Genomic DNA, 18220 nt, shown 5'->3' on the forward strand with positions numbered 1-18220 from the left:
GTGGTTGCTTCTCTAGTAGGAGGCATTAAGGTCACACTATATTAAATGTTTGGTGAGCAATTTGTGAGTGCGTGAGAGAGCTCTGCTTCTTTTATCTTTAGCGGTTAGACTCCTTAACTGGCATTTTGTCTGAGGCTGCACCTCCTCCATTCCAAGATGATGGGAATGGCCATTTGTGGTGACAGATTTGTGACCTCTGCTGACGGCAGCATATAACTCCCATCCACTGTCTTTGCCTTTTATCCATCATCAGGGCCAGCCGGATCACTCTGAATTGCCTCTCAGTGGGCCTTTTTATTTTGTATTTGTATTTGTATTTATTGGTTTATATAGCACTTTACACCAAAGTGCTGCACAATTGAACAACTTAATACATGAAACATAAACAATATAACGTAAGAAGCAAATTACAATATGAATCAGTCAACAAAACAGTAAGAAGAGCAAATAACTGAAGGGAATAGGGAGAGTAGAGGAGGAGGACTGGGTGGGATGGGAGGGGTGAGGAGGAGTAGGAGGAGGGAAGGGAAAAAGGTGAGAGTGTGGAGGCAGAGGAGGGGAGGTAGATAATCAAGGGGAAAGATAAAGGAGGGAGGGGAGGCCGGAAGGGGAAGGGGTTTCAAGGAGGAGAGATTTAAGTGAGGTAGTGAGGTGCGTAATGAGGAGAAGGTGGGGGTAGAGCGGATTGCTAGAGGTAGGGAGTTCCAGTGCAGGGGGGCTAGGAGTTGGAAGGAGCGGAAATGGGAGGGGGCACAAGAAGACAGAGGTACAGTGAGAAGGAAATGGTCAGCAGAGTGAAGGGGACGGGAGGGAGAGTAGAAAGAGAGGAGGGAGGAGAGATAAGGGGGAGCAAGACCATGGAGAGATTTGAAGACAAGGCAGAGACCAGGGCCCTCATTAGGAGGGTGCCGGTACACTGCCACCGGCATCCTCCGCATACCCTTTCTGCCACCCGTTATCCCGGTAATACCAGGACATTTATGGACGGCGCAGAACTGTAAGTTCCCATTCCCATCTAGTGCCATAGGACTCCATTGGAACACTGAAGTACTGGCACCGTTGTTAACAGTGCTGGTGTTTCAGTGATTTTTCTGCCGGTAGGGGCCTGGTCTACAGGAAGGTAAGGTCTTCTGGTTGTTCACTGCCCCTACCGGCAGACTAACAGTATGCTGGTCCTGAAAAGGTGTCGGTAATCTTTGTTACCAGCACTTTTTTCCGGACCGGCATGCTCATAATGAGGGCCCAGGTCTTAGACAGGTGTCGCCTGCATGGGTCACGTTCCGGATTATGTGGTGGGGTGCAGTTGGGATACCGTTATTCCGTTGCCCAGTTAAAACTGTTGGGATTTTTGCAGAGCCCTTAAGATTCTCGTGGGTGTGCGTGAGAGTGTGTGTGTATGTGCGCGCGCACTAATATGGACAGGTTAGAGTGTGCGAGTTTAGTTGCATGGGTAGCTTTTTGGTTATCGGGTAAATGCATGTCAAAGTCAGTGTTGTGCGACAAGTGGTGAATGAATTAATGGGTTGGTGTTTGGAGGTTCGCGTATAGATGAATGGGTGTATGTGTGCATGGAGGAGCAGGTGGATGAGTGAGTGAGGTCGTGGATCATTTTTAGTGGATAAATGGATGTGTGAGAAGCATGCATCTGGTGCGTGCGTGTTTAGTTCCATCTGTTTGTTACTTGGTAAAATAATTGGTGAGTTGAAGTGTATATGTTAGTGGATGGATGATGAGTTTATATGTTGATGAAATGTGTGAAAAAGCAAGATGCGTGTGGATGTAAGTTTGCTTGTGCATATGCGTGTGTGGTGTGCGTGTGTTTGTGTGATCCTATTTTAGTTGGTGAAATGATTGAATTTGTGTAGATAATTTAGTGGATGGACGGATGTTGAATTTGTGGGTTGATGGAATCAGTGAAAAGGGATGATACGTGTGTATGTAAGTGTGCATTTGTGTGTGAGTGTGTGTGTGTAGTTCTATGCACGTGTTAGTTGATGAATTGATTGGTGAATTTGTGTTGATCATTTAGTGGATGGATCTGTGTTGAGGTTGTGGGTTGATTGAATATGTATTGAAGAATGATGTGTAGATAGCTCATCATGTTGACTTCCTTAGATCTGTGTCCAGGGTGGTGTACTCGTCCAGAGCAAATGGGAGTCATTGGTATTTATTGAGAAGGCAGGGGAGTGTCAAAAGTCCACAGCAATGTGGTGGGGCCTTAACAAGTTATTACGCCCTTTGGAGAAAGACAGTAGCTTTGTTGTATCCAGGTGAGTTAAAGCACAGTCTTTCATCTGGGATTGTAGGTCTGGGCCGGCGCGCCCTGAGCTCGTCTCTGTCAGCCATGCAGCCCCCACCAACCACTTTTTGGTGCAGATTACTCCCTGGGAGCCTTTCCACCCAGAACCTGCAGTAAAGCTTTGGCCGGAGTTTCGTTTTCGGGATCCTGCGCTGTGGAAAGACGCTGATCCCTGCCGTGGTGATTCACCCTCAGATTTAACAATCAACCTCCTCGCAGGTCCCTCTAAGTCGAGATGCGAGTCTTGAGTGCCACTAAGCTCTTCCAAGACCACACGCTACTCCTCTCCTATCACAACCTCCAATCAGATAAGCGCTCCAAGGTATAGTGTTTGGGAGAAGTTTGGGGAGGAAAAAATACCAGCAGATGAGAGCAGGGGCAATACCAGGCAAGTCAGGACCTTAAATAGGGAACACACTCTGCATAGTTGTAGGCAAAGTAGTGATGCAAAAGAGATTACCAGTGAGGGTCTGTTTAGGACTTACCTATTAGGGAGGTACTTAGGATTTAACTTTCACTTAGTTCATCTAGCAAATGAGACCAAGCTTGCAGTCCATAATTCCTTTCCATAAGTAAGCTTATTGCCTCCAGGAATTAAGGGCCCTTGGGGCAGAAGGTCTTCTCCCTTCTTCCGAGGACCAAATTGCGTAGGAACGTCTTTTCAGAACTGGGGTCTTGTTGGGAAGGAAGTGGTCTTCTCCCAACCCCTAGACACGACCAAGATATATAGACACCATTGAGGCTATGGGGGAGGAGCCCACTCCCCTGTGGTGAGAGTAAACACCCTATTATGTAGAGAATTAGACAAATAACATCACTCATGTGTCAGCCCTACGACACCATTTTGTATTAGGCCATTTTTTTTCACTAGGCCCAAAAAACACCACTCTGCGAGGCTGCAGCACTCACATCCCCGGCCTCTCACACAGAGGGGCCAAGCCATCAACACGTCAGGCCAGCTCTGCATAAGCCTTGTTCCCACAATAACTCATCCGTTCCCTGTCCTATCAAAGTTGCGAATACCTAGTATAGTTTTTCAGAGAATGCGCTCTGCGGAGAGCATGGGACAGAGACAGGCCACAGCACAAATGCCCTTCCATCTCCACTAAACTGCCCATGCCCCCTCAACCTCCACCCCGCCACGCCACAACCCGCCGGTCCCAACCCCCCAATTCCTTTAATGCGGATAAACATCTGATCCCCTTGCCTTAGCCATTCCAGAACACCTACCACAGACCTAATCCCATAGCAACACACGTCTGTTCGTATCTTGAGGCACCAGGGAAGGTAGGTGGTAGATCAAGCCCCGAGGGGAGACACTTGGGTGCAGGAACTACGTTATCAATGAAGCCCTGAATGTGGAGGTTGGCATGTCAATATATTATCCCCTCTTCTCAAAGGACCCCCTTGCATGTGATGTTCAGGTATCTGCCATTAATCACGAATTGCCAGTTCCTGTTGTTTAGTTTAGATTAGTTAGAATGTATCACCTCCATGAACTGGCCTTCACTGCGAAGATGAGCCCAGCTGACCCGCTTGCACCGAGATCGACTGGGAAGCAACGGCCAATGGGTGCCTGGCATCGCCTATGGAGCAGGCACATCTATATGTTCCCCACCAACCAGCAACATACATCTGCCTTAGACTAATTTGTCATTAATGATGCGTTTGCCCTTTTTAATGTGCTGCCCGTGTCATTTCTGGCAGAGCGCTCTCGGGCAGCAGAGTTCTTTGCTGGCATAGCTGATATTATATAAAACTTTGTTTTCCTTGCAACCCATCCCTTGGTCTTATTCCCTGTCGGGGTGTGTAATTATTGGCACACATGTATGAGGTTGTTGCCTTCAGTCTCTTTAAACATGCAGCGAAAGCAGTAACTTGGTTTCTCTTCACCGCCCAGCCATCAGGTGTGCAGGTGAATACCCTTTCATGAGTAGAACGAGATCGGATTTCTCAGGTGTGTGTGTGTGTGTACTGACCGTTGTGTCTCTTAGCCCCAGAAGCAATTCAGATCCTATGAAGGCGCTTTCTTGTTTTATTCAATTCCCCTTCCCCCAGGGCTGTCTGGTCATGTGATTTGATATCTGAGCTGGTGTGGCAAGTAGGCCTGAATGGTTTGTAGGGCCAGCATCTGTGACTGTTGCCAAGGAGTTGCAGAGTCCTTACAGGTTTGTGTGGATAATTTAGTTGTTGGACGGATGGTGAGTTTGTGGGTTGATGGAATCGTGTGCAAGAATGATGTGTGGATTTAACTTTTTTTCCCCCCGGAAATTGAAAAGGTATTTTTGAGGTGATCCGGAGGTACCCTTAAATAGTACTTTGTACACATGAGTCATGGACTTATGAAAGAGTCACGCCACACCGGGCTTAGGCCATTTTTCAGGACACAGCTGGCTCACTGCATAAATATTAGCAATGCTACGTACAGGCCAATGCATGATCCTATTGCAGAGAATAATGGGCCTCATTATGACCCTGCTGGTCCGGTGATAAAGTGCCAGTATTAACATATACCTGCACTTTACCAGACCTGCAGAGTACAAGTATGCCGGTGGTGGTAACCTGACTCACCTCCAGCCAAGAGCTGGAGGTACCTCAGGCACCCAGCGGCATAAATCACTCCGTGGAGTCCTATTGGGCTGCATGGAATGGGGATTTACTGGTTCTTCCACCGCCTGTATTATCCCGGTATTGCTGGCATATCAGGCAGTGGAAACAGCGGGCGGATTTCCCCCCAGGACACTGGCAAACCTATATTGAGGCTCAATAGACCCACAACTCTGCTGGGGTCTGCAGTACCCCACAAGACCCTGTATAATATTTTACTGGTAGCTGCCCAGCCGCAGGATAGGGATGCAGCCCGAAGAGCAGGATGAAAATGCATGATGCAAGTGGGTCTTTAACAAGGAGCAGCTGATTCACGCCAGCATTCCTGATACCGATGCGGCCCTCCTACTAGACTAGATTGCGAATGGTTTCTGGGCTAGACTGAAAGGGACGCACAAACGCCTGCCCGCCCCGCATACAAACAGGGGCCACGTAGGCGGCCGATACCCAACTTGGGCGAGGCTATGCATATGAACGGAAGCCATATGGGAAAGGGGCCGTGAGTGTCGTACAGCCCTGATCTGAACATAGACACAGAGACGCCCACACACCCCACCTAATTAGAAATACAGAAATTTGGCACCTCACCTCAAGACAGCAATGCCAATTAACCAACCCACTAACAACTTCACCCACTGCATACACCTCTCAAATTCTAACCAAAACACAACCACAAACCTACAACACAACAATCCGCACAAACTTCACTGCACTGCAACAACGAAACAAAGCACACATAGACCCGCACAACAGCACACGACAGCATAACACCCCAAGCCCAGCAAACGGAATTCCAGGCTAAGGCTGCCAACAGCACATCACTGCTCTCTTGCACTTCTCCAGCTCATCCAACTAACTCCCCCCAGCTCCTCCCTTTTTGTCTGAGCCGCCAGAGCGCCAGGGGCCCACTCCGGTGGTGATCGTGTGCGGTACAAGTATCCTTTAACATTAACATTAACATAAACGTGGCATGCAGGCATCAGACTGAGAGGTGAAGCTCCCTCTAGATAGACTTAAAATGGAATTGGAAAACATTCTGTGGGCTGAGACTTTTTTTCAACCAAGAATAAAACCGAAACATTCAAAGGTGCATCAATCCGCATGCACAATAACATACACTTGCATTCAGTTATCCATAAATCAGAGAATTTATAAAGCATAGACCTGACGGTGCACAATTACTACCTGACTGACGAATCAGCGGTGTACTGCAGCAGTGCTGTAAGCTTGAGCCAGGCAGACTATAACCACAGAAGCCGGAAGGGTTATGGAATCTCACCTTATTGTTGCTGATAGGTTTAGCAGAGGATGTGAAAGTCTTCACTGTGAAAGCAGAGTTTGTGTGGCTGTTGTCTGATTTCTGCCTGTTGAGTGTGCCGTTCCTGGTGGGAGAAAAGAGGCGTCAGCAAGTGAACCGAAAGTCTGGGGACGAGTAAAGTCTTCGACCTTCAGAGCAGAATGGACGGCCCAACTTGTTCACATTCTTAGGCGTGCGTGGCCTGTGGCGTTGTATGGGTAGATAGCGAGCTTGGGCAATGCTCTGATGTTTAGTTTGACTCATTGACCTACCTCAAGGAGAATAGCTGAAAAAGCATATTTACTTATCTACAAATGATACCAACTCCCTGTGGTCATAAGAGGTTGTATGAAAGATCTCTGGACCCAGCATGCACACCCTACGGCAGATACACACACTCCCCTTGTATCTCCCCAGAACAGCTGTTTTCCCAGGATGCCTTCACGTTCTACCGGTATGCCTTCAATGTGAAGAGGGAGGTCCAAGCGTGGCCCTCGTGACCCTACTCGGTTCTCAGCCCAAAGGAAGTGAAATGAAAGGTGCACATCACTCATAGGCCCATCATCGACCATCGTCAATGTGTCGCAGATGTGAGAAACGTTACTCTCGTAAGACAGCCATTCAAGCCATACCCCATTGACGATATGGAGGAGATAGAGCTGTCATCAATGGACCAAATCAACTGACTATACTCGAAAAGCTAATGATGTCATCATCAACATCACGACGTAGGTGCATGTAGTCAGGCACTCATTCATGAAGCTACACGAGCATACATTGGATCACTGCTGTTAGACACAAATACATGCTTCTGACTCACATAGAGAATGGACACATGCTCATACATATCTCTTTTGTCAATGCAGGATCCGCAAAATGCCAAAAAACACGTATATGTCCAGCTTGCATATGCTTGAAATTGCCACTAACATGGATGGCCGTAGAACAAAGATGGAAGCGAAAAGTGGCCAAAGGTGAATGGGTAGTGGGAGACGGACATAAAATACATGGAAGGGCTGACCGCCTGATCCAGCTAAGGGCAGACAGACAGAGCTGCCAGCACAGGCACAGTGCACATCCCAGCCAAGGGCATGCAGAGGCGGAGGTTTTCAGCTGCCAAGACAATATGGCACCTGCGAGGGATTCAGCTCAAAAATCCTCATAATTACAAGCAGGAGAGCTCCATTTTGTGGTCTTGACACACATGACCTGGAAGAACATTCACTATTCACTCAAGGTAGATGGCGATGAGCTGTTCCCATTGAACAAGAGGTGGAAAAGATACAATTATTGCTCAGAATCAACAACTGAATGTACTATCTCAGGCTTAGGTGATCAGAGATGGCAACATTGAGCAACGCTCAGCACCTCCATGTTCATTTGCATCGCCTTGAAAAGGTACACCCAGCCTGGTACCTGTCCAGAGTCTCAGGGCTGGGAGGACACTTTCTGCTCATCTTTCACGTAAAGTCATACTATGTTGCAAGAGCCAATAGTTTCCCCACGTTCCTGCAACTATCAGGAGGAGCGACCAAATACGGCTACCCAATAGTAGAACTAATACAAATAGAATGTATATATGGTTTGCCTAAACAGACCAAACCGCATGCCTGATAAGTGTCAGGAACGGAACCTGCTTCTGTGACGTCACTCCAGATTAAAACGGAGTGACGCACGTTCAGAAGACGAGCGCTTTGGAATCGGATTGACATTCTAACGTAATCCCTATCTGTTTTGTTAGATAATACAGACAGTAAACTTTTGCCCTTTGGTGGAGTCTTCTGTTATTGTGGCAGGGAAGTCAATGGGGCACAAGTTCTCCTCTGCTGGTAATTGGGGTAACTGTTAGAGAGCCCCTGACGTCCCTATACAACTGGTAACATATGGAGCAGATAACCAAGACCTCAGCTCCACTCTAAAGATATACCAATACCCCTAGTGTCCGGCTAAAACCACTTAGAATCATACCTGACACACAAGAATAAGATTCTAGTAGCATGCACCCATCAACATCTCATGATTTACACCTGTCTATCTCTCTCCCCCACTGACATTCCCCTCCCCCGTTTCCTCTTTCAGATCCATATGCCCAGGAGCAGCCAAAATGACAATAGCAGACTGCTTACATTACAGTATATGTCTCTAGGAGATCTCAACATACAAGCTACAGCACAGGGACGTATACAACAGGGTTTTGCTGCATAAGATGGTACAACGTTCCGAATGAACTCAAACGTTCATAGAACATCATACATCTAAGACAGGAACCCACTAAGAATGAACGCTATCACTCCAGACCCTCGCTCATGGACAAAGCCTCCAGCACACTTACAACTTAGAGCTTTCATAGGCTGATATGCATAATGTATTCTTTTGGAGCCAGTTAAACAAGGGTTACAATGGTGTGGGAGGCCTCTATTCAGAAGGCACAAGATGAAATTACATGTTCTCTTGGGTGAAGGCCATTAAGAAGGTCGACCACCACGTTTTAGCTCACTGTATATTCCCCATAGAAGACACATCCATTTGCATATCAGTCTGTCCCTGCCCACAGGGATAGACCAGCACCAAAATGCTAGGAACCACTCCCATAGAATAGGTTGTTTGGCCATGTTCATTGTCCGTCAATGGGCTCCCATATTTTTGCATAGCTTGACAGCTTGGGGCTTAACTCCAAGTTACCACAGGAGATCAAAATGTGGACCCTACGCTTAGAGAGGCTCAACGTCACCTTATGATGATGCTCAGCGGTGCAGAAACATGTGTCTAGGGTTGCTGTTGGTGCACGTTTTCAGAGGAGAATTGCCATGCATTGAGGTGCTGGACTACACAAGTGGGTGGTGTGAAGACATCATGAAGCAGGACGCAGACCACGGATTCACATTCTTAATAGAAATACTTTACTGGTCTTTACTTGTCAGGATGGAGTAAGACTTAACTTGCCCTAAGCTAAGGTGGGATCTCCCTACCTAAATAAACTAAGGCCAGTCTGTGCCATTATGTTCAACTTGAAAACCTGCCTGTGTTCAAAACCTATACTTGCCCTCACAACTAAAGTTATACAATGTGTAGGGATGTGAGCACTAAAAGAAACCGTGTTCAAAATAAAAGTTCTGAGCTTCTTCCAGCTCGGGCGTATTATCAGCTTCACCTTTCCAAAGTTCAAGTAGTTCGAAGGGATCTCACGGTTTTCCTTACCCGAGTTCAACACAGTTCCAAAGGTCTCAGGGTTCCCTTCCTAGAGTTCAGCACAGTTCAAAAGGTCTCAAGGTTCCCTTCCCAAAAGTCAGCACATTTCCAAAATGTCTCAGGGATTCCCTTCCTCAAGTGTAACACAATTCACAGAAACCTCAGGGTTCACTTCCCCAAGCAGACAGCTCGTCCAACAGAATTGCTATGAGCCTCTGGAGGGGTATGCCTATTGTCACTTTAACTCTGTGATCCTTTAGGCTCTTCAATAGCTCAATTGAATACTTCTTTCACTTCAACAATTGTCATGCTGCAGAGCCTTTGTATCGTGTGTCTCCTTTGGTTCTTTCTCCAGTAAAGCTACTCGGTCTAGGCGCAGCTGTCGGATCACACGGTCCACCCATTACAGGTCACACAATCGATAAGCCCTGGCACTTTGTAATGCTCTTGGTTTTCCTTGACCAACGCAGGTTCTTTTCCCTGAAAGAGTTGGGTGGAGTCACTCGGTTTAGGCCCAGTTGCTGAACTAGACGGTTCACCCCCATAGGTCAGGCAACTGAGGGCTTGTGGTAGTTGACCCTCAGCTAGTGTATATAGCAACATGTGTCAAATATTGATATGCAATGCCACTTTCCTTTACCGGCCTCCTGGTGATGCCACTGTTCCTCTGACCTCTCTGCTTGCATTTTGATTGAGACTTGTTTTACTACCATTACCGGTTCATACATTCTATCCGGCCTCTTACCAACACGGGTTTCCTCTTCGAATCTGTGTCAGTGACTCATATTCATTGCAGCTTTCACAATGGCAGTCTTTTGGCTTTGCCCCAACTTGTATTTAAGCGTCTCTGTCACTCATTGGTGTAAAGTCCTTTTTACAATTGGCTTTCCCAATGTACATTCAAGTTCATTATCTTGTCTTCCACGCTTGCTTTTCTGCTTGATTCAATGCTGCTTATTGTTGGCTTTCACTTGGTTCAACAAATGCTTCTGTACGAGTTGTAACTGTATCAAAGTTATACATCATCTGATTTTCACTCGTGCAGTATTTTCACTTGATTTCCTTATCTTTTCTTCAATTTGATAGTCAATGCATCTTGGTACATTTCAAAAAGACACTTTGTAATATGTTCGGAATTCAATAATTCTTGTGGCATTTCAACAAGTACTTTGTAGTTAGTTCTGTATTCAATATCCTTCCCTCGGGTCTTACAACCCCACTCTTAGGAGTTCTAGCTGAATCACTACTTTAAAATGTCTAATTCCCACCCCAGGAGCGCCCCGGTATGAGTGTTCCCTCTCTCATACTCACCGGTACTCAGCTGCTCCTCCAGGCATCTCTGTAGTCTTCTCCGACTTCCAGTCTCCTCCCAGGTAGGCGTTGTGAACTATGCTTGTGACCGTGAACCCTTGTTGTTGCGGCTCGCGGCATCTGGTAGTATTCCATGTTCCCCAGCTCCAGCTGGCAACATGCGGCTCAAGTAATTGCCGGGGATCTAGCCCTCTAACGGCCCACTCAGGTCACAGCACCTCTCTCTCCCCCTGGCAACACAGCAGCCTCTCTGCCAGTCCTGCTCCAGCCTGCTCCTCGCCTCGCAGCTGCCTCCTTCTCAGCAGGCAGGTTCCCCTCACTGTTCACTCTGTCTACCATTTTATGCACCTGTGGCCTTACAACTGGTCGCAAGTGCATGTCCTTTACCTGACCACAATTAAAGTAATTAATGGGACGTGCCTGACCTTCCATGGTCGTCTTCCTCGTCTCAGTACTATAGTGGTGAAAGTAACTAGAAGTGTGCATTACTCCTAGTTGCTTCTTCCTCGTCTCAGTACTATAGTGCTGAAAGTAACTAGAAGTGTGCATTACTCCTAGTTGCTTCTTCCTCGTCTCAGTACTATAGTGCTGGAAGTAACTAGAAGTGTGCATTACTCCTAGTTGCTTCTTCCTCGTCCCAGTTGTAAAGGTGTATGAATGTGGGACTGTGGGTGTGTCGAGAAGGGAAAGGGACTTACAATACCCAATGAAGGTCGGGGAGGGGAGGCCTCATTCTCAACAGGGAAAGGGGGATACCTTGTCTCACCTAAGGGTACCTTGCCTTCTATCCCAGAGTCGCCTTCACCAAAGTAGTCCTCCTTGGCATATCCACCCCCAGGGACAGCACCCAGCAGCGAGGGCCTTTCCCTGGCCATCTGGGATAAGGTTATTATGGGGAAAGAAGTGAGGACCAGACTGAAATGCAAATAGTTATTTATTCTATGTTATGTTACTGTAAGTTCAAATGTGGTTGTGGATCCTCTTGAGTGAGAACCATCCCATATAGCAAGTTATTTGGCCCGGCTCGTTCACACTAGAGGGCCCCCACTGGGTTGATCAGGGTTCCCAATACTATCAAGTTATAACCGAGTCCCTAGAATAATACTAGAATTCTAGAATCCCTATCAGGTCCTGAATTTCTGGCTTATCTACAGAATCCCTACACCACTTGAAGGTTCGACTTTTAAAATGTATGTTCCTGATGTAGATGCCCCACAATGGAAACACGGCCTTATCCAGGTGTACAATTCCCAGCACAATCCTAATGCCATGCTAGCCAAATAAAACAAAGATAGGTAGTAAGTATATCAAGTATGGCAGGGAACTGGCAGAGGCCTACTAAATAACATGTGATGTACTCTGGAGATACTGGACTCCCCGGCTCACCTGTAGGTGGCTTTACTCTTCTTCAGCACGCGGTTCAGGATGGAGTTCTCCTTCCGGTAACAGTAGAACAGGCCAAAGGCCGCGGCAGGCAGGAAGACCAGGAAGATTAGCAGCAAGGCCACCATAACTGCTTCATGATCTGTGGAGGAACAATGAGATGGTTGTGATGAGTTCCTGGCAATTGGCCTTCTCCAACTAAACAGGTCAGAAATCTAGATGTTATTGTGGGCAGAAACCTGTCTCTGGCATCTTAGGTTACAGCAATGTTCCCATCTGGGTTCTTGCATCACCGAACCCTACAGGCTGCAGTGAAAACACAATGCCGTAGCTCGCGATATTACATGAATCAAATGCAGCGGTCACCTGCCCAGGATCACTTCACTCCCCTTTGATGTACACTGGCTCCCAGTATCAGCCTACATAATTATCATGGTGCTCTGTGCCTGTTATGGATCAGAGCCTTTCTTCATTAGCGTTAAGATGGATTTCTAGACTCTGGCCTAGTGGACAGATTTTAGGAGGCCACCCTAGTTATAGCAAACAGGGAGCTCCGAAGGGGATAGCCCAAACCCAATGAAGGTACGTGGACGAACAGTCAAGGCTTAGACCCTCGTTATAAGTTTCCCGGTATCCCACTGGTAATTCCAGCAGGAAACTGTGAAATGGACCTACCGTTACCGGCTCCTGATATCCCAGTAATTACGGGATATTCCAGGTGCCGGCAACAGCGGTCATTCACCATTTCATGGAGCTCTGCAGGACTCCATGGGAGGAATTGCAGGTATTTCCAGTACCAGCAAAACCGGTGCCGCAAATATCTGCAGTTTTTTGCCGGTGGGGGCCTGTATTATCTCAAGCTCTTTGCTGGAGGTAAATCAGTCAACCCCCCCCCCCCACATGCAAACTTGTCATTTTGCGGAGTGGGGAAAAGTGGCAGTCACTGCATTACCTCCACCTTTCCTACCACTTTTCCTGCCCACAAAATGTATGATTAGGGCTAATCTCAGGTGAGAGTGTGAGTGGTGCCAGGGGCCCCCAACGAGTCCATAGAGGATAGCACAATAATTCAGTTTAGACGGTCAGTTATAAAAATACAGTTATTTATTATATGCCTTTAGAACACACTGAAAAATGAAATTGGCAGGTAGTAATATCGCGAAATGCTCTATAATACAAATATATACAATCAACAGATCGACTTATTATACTTCATCAGAAGTGAACTATTTGATGAACATTTGCACACACTTAATTAAATACCTCCCACCTCCCAGGATTGGCTGCTTACCTTATCCAATAACTTACCTGGATAAATGGGTGTGACTGGGGAAGGCTAGGGAGGGTTCATAAAGGCTGGTAAACACTGCCCCCTTTCTGTAATGGGTAGCCGTGGTTCTCCCATGGGCCTTGCTAGGGTCCTGGAAGATCGGTGCCTGAAGGCTTTTTTGCAGGCCAAGCGTTGGCCCAAATATCCCTGATGGAGCAGTGGGGTTATATAGGCCTATATGAGGCCTTCACTTCTTGCAAACAATCCCTTGTGGAGTAGTGGTTGTGTGACCTCTGTGCGTGGGCTCCGGCTGATGATGGCAGCTGTAGCCGCATTTTTCTTTTTCGGTATTGTCCCTGTCGCCGCATCCCCTGATGTTGTTCGCCCAGGCATTGGCGTCGTCCAGCAGCCATTGTTGCCAGGTTAATCACATCCCATGTTGCTGCATCAGCCAGTTGCTGCATATGCTGTGTCCCGTGGCACCGCTCTCTTCGGGCTCCGGCGGTCTTTTCAGTGGCCCCACCGCCCCACTTACCAGCAGGTAGTGAGGGGTTAGGATGGGGGATTCCCTCATTCAGGCACCCATGGTTTTTGAGGATGGTCCGGCTCTACCTTCCCCTTGACAAGGCCTGGTGCCAGGTGGAGCCTCTCATTTCTCCCATAGGGATGGGGCAATCATGTGCATAGTGGGTGTGACACAGGGCAAATCATGGAACAGCGATAACTAGTATGGACAGTTCTGGTGCAATGGGGACATAAGAATGATCTGATAATCACCTTTATGGAGCAAAACAAGCATGATTATTTTTAAAACTGGCATAACAATTTTCTATGGTGAAATGTACATGCCAGCAAGGAAATATGAATTTAAAATTCCATGTAGTGCTGCTCCCCAAAACCTTCTATATTTCCCTCATTAGTGCGGTGTCAGTTGAAGAAAAGTCTTGTTGTGTTGCCCCAGTAAATGTCATATTCATGTTGGTATGATAATGTGTTTTACCAGGTCAACACTAGTGATAATGTGTTTTACCGGGTCAACACTGGCATGACATTACCTGTACTGGAAATAAAATCCCTGGGTGCAATGTGGTTGTGAGCATGATAGCAGCTGCAGCAATTGCTTGCATGGCCCTATTGAAGCTGACATAACACTGATTATATGTGATTTTCTGGGGTAGTTTCAAACTGGCTGAGAATTTGGAAATTGGCTTGGCGTAGTTTACATTGACAAACTGGAATGTTCGAATGTTGAGCTGTTCTTTAGCAGACCTGGGAAGTAGGCTTGTGACATGAACATCGTTGGTGGTAATTAGGATTGTTTGTCATTAACTAGAAGAGCAACAATAACACACATTAAAGGGGGTCATTATGAGTTGAGCAGGTTTGTTTTGTGAAATACCACCATCGGCGGCTACTACCCCCAGTGGAGGCATTTCACAAACTCCACTCAAATCAGAGTTTCGCTCCAGTGGAGATGGTATTTCTAGATACCTCTGGCGGTATTCCAGAAATAACACCTGCAGCAGCGATAACTAAAATCGTGTATTATTTAAACTTGTCAGGGTGAAACTGGGTAATGTACAGTAGTGGTTCAAAGCACTATTGCACATTGTTTCAGTGCAATAAAGGATACATATTGACCTTTTTATGCATTGTGTGAGTACGGTGGTGAAGGGGGAAATACGAGATGCCCACATGTTCACCCCCTAATCATGGTCGAAACTTATTTTACAATACAGAAGGGAACTGAGTGTGCTTCCGTTCTGTACACTAAAAAAAATCTTGACCCACTTTGGAATTTTTATCCTCACTTTCAATCTACAAATTTGAATTCGGTGGATGATGGAATCGGCGGTATTTCCGTTGGATTTACCACTAGCGCCAGGCTTGTAATAACCCTAATGTCTATACTTTTTAATGTCTATAAGTTGAGAAGGAGGCAGAGTACAGGGTGTAAGAATATTACCAATTCTATCTTGATGTATGGCAGGTTTTTTCCCCTGTGTGGTACGGGGCACATTTTATCAACTATGCATTTGTTTACCTTATATTCAGTGTGTTCACTGGGTTTACAATGTCCTGGTGGGCACATACATGATTTGCTGCAGATAAATACGCCTGCGTAGGTTTTGTGAGATGGCATAAAAATACCAGGTTTTGGGTCATTGAATGTGTTTTCTCAAGAGAGCTGCATGTCCACCTTATGGGTTTTTATTCGAATTCTCTCAGCAAGTGAGCTGAAAAAATGCAGTTATGACCCATTTTTGAAAGATGTCGTGAAGCTGTGTAAAAGCATAGTGCGCATAAGCTGCTTTCTCGCTACGCTCTGTGCACGATCACAAGGAGGACACGGACGCAGCAAAGACAACGTTCTTCCTGTGAAGTTTATTTAAAGTAAAATAAGGTCTCTCTCTACCTATAACTATGAGGTGTTCCCTGCCTGTCGTTCTGACGCAGGAGCTTGTCAGTCAGGGTGAATGTTCAAAAGCAAATCCGTCCTCTGTCCGAATCTCAACTATCTGATCCTGCTACTACTATAACTAACTAAGGTCAGCAGAATGGCTCCCTCCTCCTGGTGCTTGTATTTTGTCACAAGTTTCTTCTCACTTCTCTTACTTCTTTCGGAATATACAGTTGTCATCTATTTGTCTATTTGGTTATTTCTTACGCGCACCAGGCAGAAAGGACTACATTCCGGCGCAGATGTTAACTAAAAGTCGAGTTCTAACTGTGGTGGACTATAAATGCCCTTGATACTTAGAATTATTTAAATAAGAAGGTATTAAGTTATTTCCTAAACCCTTCCAATGTAGTGCATCCAATGTATCACTTTATGCAGTTACTTTAAGGGGTTAATAATTAAATTCTTCTTATTCGTCCTGTTCTGACTTCCATTGCTTTGTTGAATACACCATATGCAAACAGTTCCTTGTGCTCCACTGCATCCAGTTCTGCAGTTCCTTTAGGGGGGCTGCTATTCCCCTTATCCTTATTCCTCCTGCTTACCTTTAGTCTATCTATTGTCCAAATTCCTTCTCTTTACAGGGTTCCTGAATCTCTGTTACACTCTTCTTCTCTCTTTTATAGTTTCTCACGTTCCCATTTTGGCTTCCTGGTTTTACCGGGTTGTTCCCCCCAATGTCTCTCTTTCTTCTCTTCAAGATATGTGTGGGCCTTTTTCCCAAAGTGATAAGCCCCCACTTTTATTTCTTTCCCACTCTATGAGTTTCTTATTCATTCTTCTCTCACTCAAACAGTTCTGTTTCCGTGGATTATTTCCAATAGTTTTCCCACTAGTACTGGGGCAAGTTTTGCTTACCTTATAATGAGGCCCTCTTGGTTTGCCGGTATTCCCATTCCCCGTTTTATCCAACGGCGGTGGTACCTGCAGGTCCTTGGACTCTCTTTCCATCTTGTTGCCACTCCGTGGCTTGCTCTCTACCGCGTCTCCTTCCTGGATGTACTGTTCTCGTCTTTGGAATATCACAGGGATCGTGACTGGGAGCTGCTTACTCCCCTGGATGGTCTTGGTGCTGTTTAACGGACAGACTGCCCACCACTCTAATTCCATGGTCACGCGACCACTGCTCTTTCTCCTCCCCCTTGCTTGGCTTTCTTCTGCTCTGGGACACTGGTTGTTTAGAATGTGTTGTTCTGCGTTGGAGCTGCACTGTGGCACGTCAGCTCGCGTTCTCCCAGTGCCCCACCTTCTTCCTCTATGTTATGCACATGGAGCTTTCCCTGCATCTCTTGGGTCTTCACTTTCTCTCAGCCTCCTCTCTGCTCTCTGCCTTCTCTCTGCTCTCAGCCTTCTCTCTCCTCCCTCTCGTTGGTTTCGCATCCCTTTTTAGCTTCCTGGCTGCAGTCCATTAGAGACTTGAACTGAAGGGATAGCTTCCATTTCTTGTCATTTATAATATAACTTCACGTTATGATCATGAGTTTGGTATCTTGTATAAGTCCATATAAACCATCAATTGGAGGCCATCAGGGAACAGGGAAAAGGAGCCCTTGTCCCCAAGGAGGGAGTCTCTCCCGGTGAGCTCTCACTTGCCTCAACCACTAGGGAGGGTGTATAAAAATGGGCACACTTCCCTAGCCTCAGACAATTCCCTCAATGTGTCTCAGCTCCGTAACTAAAACCAAATTTTAGAAAAAGGATTACGTTCAGATCCAGGTACCAACATCAAACATAAAAAAGTTGCAATTACACCACTTACTTCTAATGACACAGAGAGGTAGTGAACTGGGAGGAAATAGCCATCATTCAAACAGAAATCCCAGGCCCTGGAACATCTACATCTGTAAACCAGCCACTCTGACCGGATTGGCTGAACAGTGTTGAAAGCTGTGATTTCTGGCAGCTGTCAGATAATCTGATTAGTCCTTATTTACATTATGATCAGCAAAGCATTGTTTTCATCTTGCCCTGTTCGCCAGTGAAGATGGTCTTCAATTGATGACCAGCGATGTAGGATTCTAAACCACCTGATGCCCCTTTCTGCTGGATACTTGCCCCTCAAACTCAAACCCTTCCAGGAGCTGGTAACTTTGGGGCTAGCGAGCCCGGATTATGGCTGGAAGTATTGGAAATCTAATGGATCTAGGACATGGCAGTGCTGTCGGCCAGAACATCCCAGCTGAGAAAATGCAAAGGCATCCGATGCACGCTCAATTTATTTATTTGTTTATTGTGCATTTGTAAGGCGCTTATATATCAAGTAAATTGTGTTTCAAAGTGAACTATGTAGGCTTATAGTGATAGTTTCGAAACAAAAGTTTCGAAAAACAAAGGTTTTAAAACCAAAGTTTTGAAAACAAAAGCTGTGACATGCTATATTTAACATGCAAAGTGCATTTCTTT

The 18220-nt window shown here is 46.3% G+C and overlaps 1 protein-coding gene and 1 long non-coding RNA gene across 4 annotated transcripts in view; one reads left to right on the plus strand and one right to left on the minus strand.

Moving 5' to 3' along the window:
• Positions 1–18220, minus strand: part of LOC138516887 (disintegrin and metalloproteinase domain-containing protein 33-like) — a 629971-nt gene that overhangs the window by 40771 nt on the left and 570980 nt on the right. For all 3 annotated transcript variants that reach the window (XM_069632337.1, XM_069632338.1, XM_069632336.1), the window contains exons 19-20: positions 12090–12228; positions 6186–6288 (exon numbers count right to left, since the gene is read on the minus strand). In XM_069632337.1, coding sequence (XP_069488438.1) covers positions 6186–6288; positions 12090–12228 — 242 coding nt within the window. The remainder of the gene's footprint in view (positions 1–6185; positions 6289–12089; positions 12229–18220) is intronic.
• Positions 1–18220, plus strand: part of LOC138516888 (uncharacterized) — a 125705-nt gene that overhangs the window by 39284 nt on the left and 68201 nt on the right. The gene's annotated exons all lie outside the window — the stretch shown is intronic.

Source organism: Ambystoma mexicanum, chromosome 6q (genome assembly GCF_040938575.1).
Source record: "Ambystoma mexicanum isolate Mex_15411 chromosome 6q, UKY_AmexF1_1, whole genome shotgun sequence".
NCBI lineage: Eukaryota > Metazoa > Chordata > Amphibia > Caudata > Ambystomatidae > Ambystoma > Ambystoma mexicanum.